Below are 13,415 nucleotides of genomic sequence, written 5' to 3'. Positions count from 1 at the left end.
ATGTTTTTAATATTTTAGTAGGAACTTGTTGTACCATTGATGTATCATGGGTATGATGTCTCTATATATGTTAGCTAGTCTAATCTTAAATGTAATTTCATTTAAACTTGTTTAATATCTATGTCAATATAATTTAGGTTCCCCATGGGAAGCTGTTATACTTATTCCAACACCCATTTTGATACCACCAACATTTCATGCCACTTCCAAAAATGTCCTTTTATTCTTACATCCCATTTGATTTAATTTACCTCCGACTTAAGTTGATTCACCTCCCATTTATATTCTTACTAGTTTTAAGAGCGCGTGTATTGCACGACATTTATATAAATTAGTAGTCGATAATGTTAATATTAATAGTTATCAAATATATAATGCAATTATACTAATAAAAAAACCCTTTGTTACTGGTATCATTTGTATCGAAAACATTAGTATTGAATATTAACGCATAGATTATGAGTCTGTCCGTTGAAATCATCTTAACTTCAATTGGCAAATAATCGATAAAACACCAAACATGAGCTCAGAAAAAGATGTTTTAAAATTGATAATTATGAATAATATTTTATATACATCTCTTATTGTATATGTTTTTAATACAAACTAATTCCATTATGTCAGAATCTCAAAAGAAGCAGAGCAAGCATACATCTAAATATCTATAAGGATTATAAAATACAATAACCATTTTAACTTCAATTAACAAACATGAGCCCGTGTGTTTATATAATATTCTAAAAATATTACATAATAACCGAACTATGATGCTTTTACTACATTAAAACTTTAAATCACCTACCCTCGCACCAGCAAAGCCCAATACTTTTGTTACATTGTGGTGGGTAATCAGGCGGGCAGAAACCGACGCAGTCCGAATCTTTGTGACAACGTCTTGGGGCGGAAGTTGGGTTCTTTGAACTTTCAACATCCGGGACACTGACATTAGTTGCAGTCAACGTTTGTGATTTACCTTCTGATATTGAAGCGACATAATTTACGCCAAAAATGTTAAGCACCAACGTGATTATAAAGACAACTTTGATTAAAACACTCGCCATCGATCTTGCTTGATGTTTATGTGAAGGTTATGTGTTGTATTTATACGAGGTTTTTGATATCACAAGTTTTTATTCGACACTATTACATTAAATGCTATTCATTGCTTTAACAATCAACAATCGGATCATATATTTTTTATTTAAAGAATGTATAATTGTATTTATTTCAATACATAAATAAAATATAATAATAACTAGTATAATATAATTAATATAATATAATACAATATAATATAATATAATATAAATAATATTTTAGTTAATGAAATCTGTATATTAAATTAAATTTGGAAATCTAATAATTCAATTAATATATGGAAGTTACTGATACACTGACACATGACAAGAATAAAGGAGTTGACACGCGACATAAATTAATCAGAAGTTGACACGTAGGATTATTGACACGCACTTTGTATAATGCATAGATATTTATTTATTTGTTATTATTATTATTATTATTATTATTATTATTATTATTATTATTATTATTATTATACCATGGAATCTCAATCTCTTTAATATCCATATTAACCTCAGATACTAGCCCTTTAAATCATTATCAAAATGAAATCAAACATGAGTACCCAATTGGCCAATTTACAACAAAAATTCCATTCCATTTGCTAACTAAAAATCACACCAAAAGAATTCATGTACATAATTTTTTTAAACAACAAAAGAAATATATTATATCTATATAGAATAAGTAGAAGGAAAAGGATATTAATGAAATGATATGCCATGTCAAGTGTTTAATACGAAGTTGTGTGTCGTGTGTCACATACACGTCACTTATTTCTAAGATGCAACAATCAAAGGTGCACTATTGTGGAACTTGAACCACATACTTGAAAAGGTTAACAATATTTAGCGTTTATAAGACTTTATATTTATTTTTGCTCGGAGCTTTCTAAATTGTTGAAACGATTCTAAAATTGAAACATATGAGGGGATAGGACTTTTCAAACTTAGTGATTTGGAACATACGAGTAGCTAAAAGAAGGATAAATACACCATAAGTATTAAATTATATTGTGTAAATTAAATCTAGGGTGCATTTATCTCCTTCAAATAAGTTTGGATGACATGTTGGTTGTGTTAGGCCTAAATGTCAGTGATATTGATTATCGATGTCCATTGGAAAACAAAATCAATTAAGTTTAATGGTCCACATGTCAAAAGTCTATACCCTTCATGAATCAACTATACAGTGACAACACCATTAAGGATGACAATAGACTTTAGATATTTAGTGAGAAAGATTTGGATAAATAACTGTATAATTGTTATATTCATTCACATATTATGTTGGACAATAGTCCAAATATTTGACAAATCATTTAGTAGCCAAAATGAAATTGGCTTTTGTATGGTTGAAGACTTTTTTAGCTTATTCATGTGCAAGTTGTAATTCAAAGAAAGAAGGTTGAAATTCTCTTCTTTCTTTGCACATGTCAAGTTGGTTGTTGATGTGATAAAGTTTGATTTGTTTTCCTACAAGTCAAAGAAGGTAAGCAAATAGGTGATCATGCATAAGGTGAAAGGCATCCAAGAGTGGGATCATGTGATCCAAGAGGGAGAGGATCAAGATATCACAAATGAGAGAAAAACATAGTTGATAGGGTTTATCAACGGAGTGTGTTTATTTGTGAGGGTATCACAAAGTAGATAGGGAGTTGATCAGTAACATCAACGGGAACCTTTCTTTGTGAGGTTGAAAGTTTTATTCTTGTAAGGAGTGTAAAAGAAGAGTGTACGTAAAACTTAGATTTTATACTAAAATTTAAGGGGTTTGGGTTTGGGTTTAACTCATAGTGTACTTTTTCTTGTATCAGGTTCTTTTATATTATAAGAATAAAGGAAACTCTTGAGGTGGACGTAGACAGGGTTTTGCCGAACCACGTTAAATCGTTGTGTTATCAGTTACTTTATTTTGCATTCTATTATTTCTCGCAAGTTTGCCTCAAACAATTATATCCACGCTTCCGGTGGTGTGGGTGCGCTAGGCAAATTGTCATAACAGTGGTATCAGAGCGTATCCAGGTTTATCGGATATTTTTTAGTTTGAGATGGCGGGAAATAGCGGTATGCAGTTTAAGGTGGAGCCATTTGAGATTACGGATGATGATTGGAATATTATTAAACACATGAACGTGTTTAATGGTCCGGTGGATCAACTTGAAAAGTTGAGGTTTATATTGAGGAAGAAGATAAGACCCTTAATTTTCTTGCCTCTCTTCCCAGTTCGTATGATATTGTGGTTACTATTGTTCTTTATAGTAAGGCTACTGTAAAGATGGAGGATGTAGTACTGGCAATCTTATTAGAAGATAAGAGACGAAGATCCAGTGACCGTTTTGAGCATGGGTTTGCTATGGTCGGTCATGGAAGGGGAAGGTTTACCTAGAAGAGATCTAGTAATAACAGTAGGTCTAGATCTGGAGACGGCATGAAGGGTTTCCAGTGCTTCAAATGTCAAGAGTTAGGTCACTACAAGAAGGGTTGTTCACTCTGGAAGAATGGTGAAGATAAATCTGGGGGTTCATCAGCTGCAGTAGCAGTTAATGTACCGGTTAATTTGGAAGATGTTCTCACAATATCAAAAAGTTCTACTTCTGCTCAAGATGAATGGATTTTAGATTCTGGTTGTACGATGCATGTGTGTTCCAAGGAAGCTTATTTTGATAAGCTTATGTTAAAGAAAGCGGGGTGCTGACTTTAGGTGATGGTTCAACATGTGATGTTGAGGGTGTTTGCATGGTGAAAATAAAATTGTTTCACGGAGTTGCTTACGCTCTTGGTGGTGTGGCGTACACACCAAGGATGTGCAAGAATCTAATTTCCTTATGCATGTTGGATTCTCAAGGATACGGTTATTAGGCCGTAGGTGGAGTTATGAAAATCACATGTGGCGTGAAGGTCCTGATGAAGCGAGAGAAGTATGAGGGTTTATATCGTCTGGTGACGAGTACAAAATGTACTCGTGTCTCGAAGGTTTAGAAAGCGTGCACGCGGGAAACAGGTCGGGAACATGTTGGGACATGTTTGACCAAGGTAAACGATGGTGAGAAGGAAAATCCTACTGTGGTGGAAGAGGTGATTCGAGACTCCTCTTCGGTGTCAACTAGGTAAGTTGAAAGGGTTAGCTGCACATGATTATTGACCAGTTTATTTGAATCGGGGTTCAGGACCGAGGTGATTCAAGGTGTGTGCAACGGTGATAAGGAGGCCAATGGTGAAAACACTAGGTGTTAGTATTTTCGGTGACGAAGAAGATAAATGTTTGTCAAGGTGGAGATTGTTGGACAATAGTCCAAATATTTGACAAATCATTTAGTAGCCAAAATGAAATTGGCTTTTGCATGGTTGAAGACTTTTTTAGCTTATTCATGTGCAAGTTGTAATTCAAAGAAAGAAGGTTGAAATTCTCTTCTTTCTTTGCACATGTCAAGTTGGTTGTTGATGTGGTAAAGTTTGATTTGTTTTCCTACAAGTCAAAGAAGATAAGCAACAAGTAGCTAAAATTGTCCAAGTAAAGTGTATGCATGTATGTCTTCATCTATAAATAGGTGATCATGCATAAGGTGAAAGGCATCCAAGAGTGGGATCATGTGATCCAAGAGAGAGAGGATCAAGATATCACAAATGAGAGAAAAACATAGTTGATAGGGTTTATCAACGGAGTGTGTTTATTTGTGAGGGTATCACAAAGTAGATAGGGAGTTGATCAGTAACATCAACGAGAACCTTTCTTTGTGAGGTTGAGAGTTTTATTCTTGTAAGGAATGTAAAAGAAGAGTGTACGGGAAACTTAGATTTTATACTAAAATTTAAGGGGCTTGGGTTTGAGTTTAACTCATAGTGTACTTTTTCTTGTATCGGGTTCTTTTATATTATAAGAATAAAGGAAACTCTTGAGGTGGACATAGACAGGGTTTTGCCTAACCACGTTAAATCGTTGTGTTATCAGTTACTTTATTTTGCATTCTATTATTTCTCGCAAGTTTGCCTCAAACAATTATATCCACGCTTCCGCTGGTGTGGGTGCGCTAGGCAAATTGTCATATCATATTATCAATTAGCTTACATTTTATTTTGGAGAAACCAGTAAGTTTTAGAACTCACAAGGCATGAAATATCGAAGGTCATGAGCTTAAAAGAAACTTTTTCAGCTATGTTACTATGTAGATTACATAAGGAGACAGATGAAAGTTGTTGAAACTTTTTATTTTTAACAACGAAGCGCCTATATTACTTTGTTCAAAGATTTTAGATAACTATTCGGATAACATAACTCATATAATCAAATTCTGACACAACAAGTAGTAATAAAAATAGAAATTTGCTAACGACACCTCTAAGGTTGTCATTAATACCTTTAATGCGTTGTACAATGTACACAACGGTTACTTGTCACTTTCAAAATGATGGTTATCAAATTGTACAACACATTAAAACGTGTTCACGACAGTCCTTGGTTGTCCTTAGCAAAATCCATGAAAATATTAGCATATTTGGGACAAAAACCGTGTACCGAGTTGAGCCTACATAGATGTATCATTTCAACCCACCCATTTTGCCACCTTTAGTTAACGCGTTGGTGACACAAGCCGGTGTAGGGAAAATACACAAACTGTATAAAAGGCATCAATGGATGTATCAACCTTACATTATTGAGTAAAATTACCAGACTACCCTAAGTTTGCGTAACAGGTTTTAATTTTGATTGTAATTATGATTATAATAGCTGATAGCTGATGCAGGTGAATACAGTGCCTTTCACAACAAGTGAAAGCTGTATATTAGAAGAGCAGCTGGTCATCACGATTTCAAGAATATCATAAAATCCAGCAGCCATAAGGCGTATGAATATGAAACGTGTGTATATACAAGAACAGATTTAAGTAATAATCTGATAAACCACCATGAAGCATGTGCAACGGTTTATAGCTTAAGCGGTAGCTTCAGCTTTCTCTTCGTACTCTTGTGGTGGCTGTAGGGTGCAAATGAGGTTGCGATCACCATACACGTTGTCTACCCGGCCTGCCAATGCAAACATACCACAAAAAATGAAAATTTCGGAAAAACAAAAAGGTTTTTTTTTTTTTTTTTTTTTTTTTTTTTTTTTTTTAGTTGAGTAGCCAATATGCACATGAAAGTTGTGATACTCCGTTGCTTAGTTAGTGTGGGTGGCGATTTTAACCCAGATATCTTAAACGGGAATGTTGTGTTTTGTGTATAACAGGTCAAATGGTAAACAAATTAAAAGTTCCAAAAACGTTTAGGATGCCTAAATCATTCAACATTTTTTTCTGAAGGCATTAGACATTAACGGACAAAATGAGTTGGTAGGCAATCCCCACACACATAAAAATCAACCATTTTGACCTAAACCCATTTGCACTGCTGCAGAACATGCAATTACTCGACAAGTACTCGGTTTTGGAAGCTTGGGGAGTACTCGGCAAGTACTCTCGGTCAAACTCAGTCAAACTCGGCCAAACTCGGAAAAAGTCGGTCAAACTCAGCCAAAACTCGGGATTACTCATCGTTCAAAACTCCCAAAACTCGGAATTAATCGGAGAATCAATCAAAATTGGTCTAAATCGGTCAAAGTTAAACTAAGTCAGCATCCAAGTACTCCCTAAAAAGTCCTGACCGAGTACTCTCCGAGAAGAGATTTTGCCAACATTACCCATTTGAGTAGCTGACCCAAATAGTCTGACCCAGCCACCTCTAATTGTTAGAATATGCACATTTATGAGAAAGAAAGAGAAATACGCACATGTAGTAGGCCAGAATTTGGCAGCACGAAGCCAGGGAGCAGGGTAAGCTGCATATTCTCGAGAATACGGTTTCGTCCACTTATCAGCCATGAGTAAATGTGGCGGATGAGGAGCACCCTGCAAAATATAATTTCGCTTAAATCACTGTATAACTCATAAAAAATATATATATTTAAAAATAGTCAAACTGATTGCTAAATTACCTTGATGACGTTGTTGTTGATATCAACGTTTCCTTTCTCAATCTCGGCTATTTCTTCTCTAATGGAGATCAACGCATCACAAAACCTGTCCAATTCCGCCTACAAATCCAAAGTGCCAAACTTTTTAAACGACACAAATTCAATCCAATAAGTTATGAATGAGTCGACTTGGGTTGTGTTTATCTTTAACAGGTCAAACTGACACATACCTTGCTTTCACTTTCAGTGGGTTCAATCATCAGTGTTCCTGGAACTGGCCATGACATTGTGGGACCATGGAACCCGTAGTCAATAAGACGTTTAGCAACATCTTCTGGCTCTACTCCAGCAGTAGTCTGAAAGTAATGACTAAATTTAATCCCAATATCTTAGAATAAACAAACGAAAAAATATGATCGAACATTAAATTTACCTTCAGTGGTCTCAAATCAACAATGAATTCATGAGCAACCGTTCCATTCACACCACGGAAAAGAATTGGATAGTGAGACTGCAACGTAATACCAGAGTTAAATAGTGCCAAAACTCATAAAGATGATATCTTGCTTATTGTAGGGTACGTAAAGGAAACAAAAGGGACCCACCTCTAGACGTTTTGCCATATAATTTGCGTTCAGGATAGCTATCTTTGATGCATTTGTGATTCCTTGAGAACCCATCATAGCAATGTATGTGTATGATATAGGCAAGATAAGTGCTGAACCCCACGGTGCAGCAGAAATCGTACCAAGTGGCTGACTGTGTTCAGGGGCCGGTATACCACCCGTCGCCACCTTCAAATCACGAACAGTTGAATCAAGATGTGGACACATTATAAACACAAAAAAGATCAAATTTTTTCAGTTCTACTTGTTTATTGTTTTATTATATAACGTTTCCGTGTTCAAGATACCGAGGACGGCGAGTATTTTTATTCAGATGTATGCGGTTTAACCGGATTATTCCATGACCATTTTCGACACTTTCTCTGGCCACACCAAGATATAAGGCTAATGAGATTTGAACCTGAGAACTTTTCAGTACAATATTTTAAAATTTATTGTTTCAAATATTTAATTTTGGTGCTTACCACTGGGTGTGAAGGCAAGTATGGTGCCAAGTGTTTCTTCACACCAATTGGACCCATTCCGGGACCACCTCCACCATGTGGAATGCAGAACGTCTTGTGCAGGTTTAGATGACAAACATCAGCACCAATCCAGCCCGGACTTGTTAGTCCAACCTGTAACAACAAAAGAAATACACCAAAATGTTTAAAAAAAAAATCCATCAAATTTGATGTACTTGAAAAAATCATATACATTTTTGGAATACAAGGACAATTTGTCCATTTTGTATGTTGTTTTTACTATTTACTATACCTGTGCGTTCATGTTAGCTCCATCCATGTAAACTTGACCTCCATTGTCATGAATAATTTTACAAATCTCATCAATACCTTCCTCATAAACTCCATGAGTTGAAGGATAGGTAACCTGAAATTAGGTTGAGTTAACACTTATCTGTTTGCTCGCTTTAAAATATCGATTAAAATTTTCTGTGTACTTACCATAAGAGCAGATAAAGTGTCCTTGTTCGCCTCAGCAGCCTTACGTACCTCTTCGATATTAATGTTACCTTTGGAATCGGTTCCTACAGTAATGATCTTCATTCCACACATAGCAGCACTAGCGGGATTCGTTCCGTGTGCCGATACAGGAATAATGCACACATTCCTGTTGTGATCTCCTCTTGCCTACATTTGACCAAAGTCAACAACACAATTTTTTGTTTTTTTATTTTGGCATTTATATTGAAAAAAATCAAGGTTGTAAAAGTCGGGGGACGAGTCGGTCAGGACCTTGGAGGGACGAGTCGGAGACGAGAGGAGGATGAGTCAGGTGTTGACCAACGTTGACTTTTAGTAATCATATATTAAACATACGTGTATTAAACATAAATATAACATAAATACAAATATTTCAATAATATTAAAAATATAAACTTTTGACCTAACTTTGACTTTGACTGACTCAGACCCGTCTTAGTCGACTCAACCTGACTTTGACCAAACTTTTTAGTGTTGACTGACTTTAAAGGTGTTTTTGGGCGAGTCAGGACGGGCTAGTCCCCAAACTAGCCGACTCGGCCAACTTTTACAACAGTGGGAAAATTAACAAAAAATTACACATACCATATGATATGCTCGGATAACCATCAATCCAGCATATTCTCCAGCAGCACCGGCGTTGGGTTGCAAAGAGAAAGAATCAAATCCAGTAATGGAACACAACAGGTCACCCAAATTCTTGAACATTTCCTATAAATGAATGCCAGAATTATGTTTCCTTTAAGTTTTTAATTAAAATTGAAATATATAATTAAAAATAAAAAAAGAATCCAAGTTACCTGGTAACCCTTTGCTTGTTCGGTAGGAGCAAAAGGATGCATGTCTGCAAACGCGGGCCATGTCACAGGCATCATTTCTGTAGTCGCATTAAGCTTCATAGTACAAGATCCGAGGGGAATCATACTGTGGCACAAAGACAGATCCTTCGATTGCAACTTACTAATGTATCTTAGTAGCTCATGCTCCGTATGGTAACTAAAAAAAGAATACAATCAAAATTGTCTGTAAAAGTCAGTAACATTTTCCTGAGCAGCTTTATTTGAGTGAAACTAGAGGTAGCAAAAAGGTCGGGTTTGGTAAAGTCAAAACTAGAAATCTTTTGAACAGTTTGGATTAACCCAAAACATATTTTGTCTAAAAAATGAGTTTTTTATAACTAATCGGTGTATCAAATTTGCTCAAAATAATTGTAATATATTATTACAATCATAATCTACTTCTTAATAAAGATGACACATGTGATTAAGGCATTAAGTTGTACTTTCAATGATTTTCAGCACGTTAGACCCATATTCTTTTACGTTAACCATATAACCCATTAGAGATGCAACATAACCAGAATTAACCGATTATAAGTAAATGGGTCTAAAGGGGGCATATCCCCATTTAAAGACTAATTTTTTTATTACCGTGACAAATATAGCTTATCACCATGTAAGGAGACTGCTTAAATCGCACGGTGATAAGCATTCAGTTTATTATAAGTTAAATATCAAACGGTAATCTTGAAACCCAGATATCAAGTTTTGAGTAAAACAAGATAGGAAAGAATCATACGCGTTAAAAATAGGATGAGTCAAAAACGGAGTCTCCCTTACAAGCCCAGAAGGAATAGTATCCTGAACCTCTGGTGCAATAGATGCAGCAGTGAAGGTCACCTAAAAAGAAAACGTTCAGCTTTCTGTCTAGCGTATATATATATACACCCACACACATATATACAATATTTTAAATATTTGCGGAAAGAGCATACTCACAGGTTTCCCCAGGGAAAAAACTTTAAACAAAGTATCAACATCTTCAATTGTTGTTGTCTCATCAAAAGATACAGTGATCTGAGAAGAACATATTAGAGAATAAGTTCAAGAATTTGCATACATAAACCGCACTTCAAAATTTACTTACGGTATTTTTATCCACAATGCGTAAATTCATCTTATGCTTGTAAGCTTCATCTGCAATTGCACCGGCATTTTCACATGTTATCTTCACTGTGTCAAAAAATGGAAGATCTTGAACTTGTACTGTCCCGAGTTTTTTCAATCCTGCTGCAAATGTGCCCGCAAGACCATGGACCCGTTGGGCTATGGTCTTAAGGCCTTCGGGTCCATGGTATACACCAAACATAGCAGCCATGTTTGCAAGCAATGCCTGTAAAATAAATAAACACGTGTCAATCTCATAAGCCTTCATATGATTAAACCACAAAATATTACTTGAGGCATGTTTGAATGAACTTACTGAACGGGCTATGTAACTTTAAAGAATCAAAATTAGATAGCACTCATAGCAGCTATTTAGATGTAATGAAACCAACTAGTGTTTAGATGTTCTCTTGTTGTTTTAAGTTCTAATAATCAGATACGCAGTTATTTGCCTATACGAAAAAATCCGATTAGTAAAGAAACCAATAACGTATATCATCATTTTGCACGTGTTAGTGTGACGGTGGCGAACCTAGCTAGTAAGAAGTAGGGTCCTATGACACCACTAGTTTGGAAATTTATTTCACAAAATATACTTCATATTCTGTAGGACAACACTAAATTTAACGAATAGGGCGTCATACATATTTAAGATTTATGGTTTTTTAGAGGTAAACGACCAAACATAATTAGTTTCGGAAAGAAAAAAAAAATCGGGACCCCTTTGAGTTTTCATCCTAGATTCGTCATTGGCGTGTGAAAAGGAGTATGTCTTGTGATAGGGGAGTTAAAGTTTCTCAAATTCGGCAAAATACAGGAGTAGCTAAATAACTCTATTCAGTCTTTGATAATCAATTTTTGTTACACATATACTAATCAACAAAACTTGAGTATTTGACCATAAATAACAATGATATAATCAAAAACAAATGTTTGTACAAACATTAAAAACTGATTATTATAATTTACCTGAGCTGTGCAAATGTTGCTGGTTGCTTTATCCCTCCTGATATGTTGCTCTCGAGTCTGCATCGCCATACGTAAAGCAGGTTTACCCGAAGAATCAACACTAACACCAATAATTCTTCCAGGCATCATTCTTTTATACTCTTGTGAAGTCGCAAGAAACGCAGCATGGGGCCCACCGTACCCCATCGGAACCCCAAACCGTTGAGCCGACCCGACCACAATATCAGCTCCAAACTCACCCGGCGGCTTCAAAATAGTCAAGGCCAACAAATCACTAGCCATAACAACTTTCACACCATTCGCGTGCGCATTCTTGATAAACTCACCGTAATCCAACAACTCACCCTCAGTCCCTGGATACTGAACCAACACCCCACAAACGTCACCAGACGAGTAGTCAAAGTCTTTCAAATCAGCAGTCAACACTTTTAAGTCAAACCCATCAGCCCTAGTTTTACAAATATCGATCGTTTGTGGGTGACAGTTACTTGCAATAATAAAGGTCTTCTTTTTACCCTTTTGAATGTTATTACACATAGCCATAGCTTCTGCAGCTGCAGTCCCTTCATCAAGTAACGAAGCATTCGACATAGGCAAACCGGTTAGATCAGTAACCATAGTTTGAAAATTTAACAGGGACTCGAGTCGACCCTGCGCGATTTCGGCTTGGTACGGTGTATACTGTGTGTACCAACCAGGGTTCTCCATTATATTTCTTAATATAACAGGAGGAACAGAAGTATTGTAATACCCCATACCAATAAAAGACTTAAAGATTTGATTTTTAGAAGCTAAATCTTGCATATGTGCAATCATTTGTGATTCAGTTAACCCTTCATCAAATTTAGAATACTTCATTGATTGTAAACGGATAGATTTAGGTACAGTTGCATCAATGAGTGAATCAAGATTTGGGAAACCAACAAATTCAGCCATTTTGGATTGGTCATCTGGGGTGGCAGAGTTATGTCTACGTGCAAAAGTATCACTTGGTTTCAATGATTCAATCGATATGGATCGAACTTGTGAACCGAACCCGGTTTCTGATTTAAAGGTTCTTGTAGTTGTACCAGTAGATACATATGGAGATAATGAAGAAACATACCTTGATGGTGAATATAGTGCAGGGGATGATGGGTTGTGTTTAGTTTGTGAAAGCAGACGCCTAAGAATGGCTTTGTTTGCTAGCCTGCGTGCACGTTCCATTGTTTATGATTGAATCAAATGAACTTGAATGAATCAAGCTCAAATGAAAAAAAGATTGAATTTTTTTGGTTGGTTGGTGAGTTTTGGGTTGGTGATAAAAAGGGATACCGGGTATACACTGGCCTCATATATGCTCACCTAGTCACATGTCATCAAGAAAGGGTTAAAATTAATGTTTTTGATCCTAAAGTATATACAAACTTTCATATTTAGTTCCTATGTTCCATTTGCAACTTAAATAAGCCTATTATATTTGAAAGTTTTAACCTTTATTGGTGTTTGGGATTTGCTTATTAAAGGTGTATGGTTAACATGTTAAAAGATTCAAGATCTTTTGTATTTATGTCTTCTTCATAATTGGTTGTATCTTTTATAGCATATATGGTTCTAAGCATATAAGAGATTAAGAGGTGCAACCTTAATTTAATATGCTAAAATGAAACAAATATAACATTTTAGGGTGCGTTTGATAAAAGTGAATGACTTAGCACTCTAAATGATTCAAAGATTCTGAATGAAGTTGTTTCTGAATGACAATAACCTGTTTTATAATCATTTTTAACGAATAATGTGAATGATCTAAAATTATCTTATTAACCTTTGATATTAATAAACACTACAATATACGGAGTAGTTGTTTAATATGTGTTATT

The 13,415-nt window shown here is 35.5% G+C and overlaps 1 protein-coding gene across 1 annotated transcript; it reads right to left on the bottom strand.

Annotated features, from left to right (window-relative positions):
- Nucleotides 1-5,678: 5,678 nt before the first annotated feature.
- On the bottom strand, nt 5,679-12,869 carry LOC139857654 (glycine dehydrogenase (decarboxylating) A, mitochondrial). The gene is made up of 15 exons (XM_071846474.1): nt 11,557-12,869; nt 10,568-10,813; nt 10,420-10,497; nt 10,220-10,320; nt 9,442-9,637; nt 9,227-9,352; nt 8,603-8,788; nt 8,415-8,528; nt 8,123-8,275; nt 7,638-7,826; nt 7,466-7,543; nt 7,263-7,388; nt 7,054-7,152; nt 6,850-6,967; nt 5,679-6,107 (listed from the first exon to the last, which is right to left on the bottom strand). Exons 1-15 carry the CDS (start codon nt 12,760-12,762, stop codon nt 6,016-6,018), a joined length of 3,108 nt encoding a protein of 1,035 aa, XP_071702575.1. The 5' UTR covers nt 12,763-12,869; the 3' UTR covers nt 5,679-6,015.
- Between the last annotated feature and the right edge of the window lie 546 nt (nt 12,870-13,415).

Source organism: Rutidosis leptorrhynchoides, chromosome 7, assembly GCF_046630445.1.
Source record: "Rutidosis leptorrhynchoides isolate AG116_Rl617_1_P2 chromosome 7, CSIRO_AGI_Rlap_v1, whole genome shotgun sequence".
Taxonomy (NCBI): Eukaryota; Viridiplantae; Streptophyta; class Magnoliopsida; order Asterales; family Asteraceae; genus Rutidosis; species Rutidosis leptorrhynchoides.
The sequence above is the reverse complement of the archived record's forward strand: the minus strand, read 5'-3'. Positions and strand labels throughout refer to the sequence as shown.

Bases quoted from the DNA above. Each gene is read 5' to 3' on its own strand.
- LOC139857654 (XM_071846474.1), bottom strand. From the start codon at position 12,762: ATGGAACGTGCACGCAGGCTAGCAAACAAAGCCATTCTTAGGCGTCTG. The intron at 10,321-10,419 runs GTGAGTATGCTC...TTTTCTTTTTAG, and splicing joins TTTTTTCCCTGGGGAAACCT to GTGACCTTCACTGCTGCATC. The intron at 8,789-9,226 runs GTATGTGTAATT...GGTCAAATGTAG, and splicing joins TTATCCGAGCATATCATATG to GCAAGAGGAGATCACAACAG.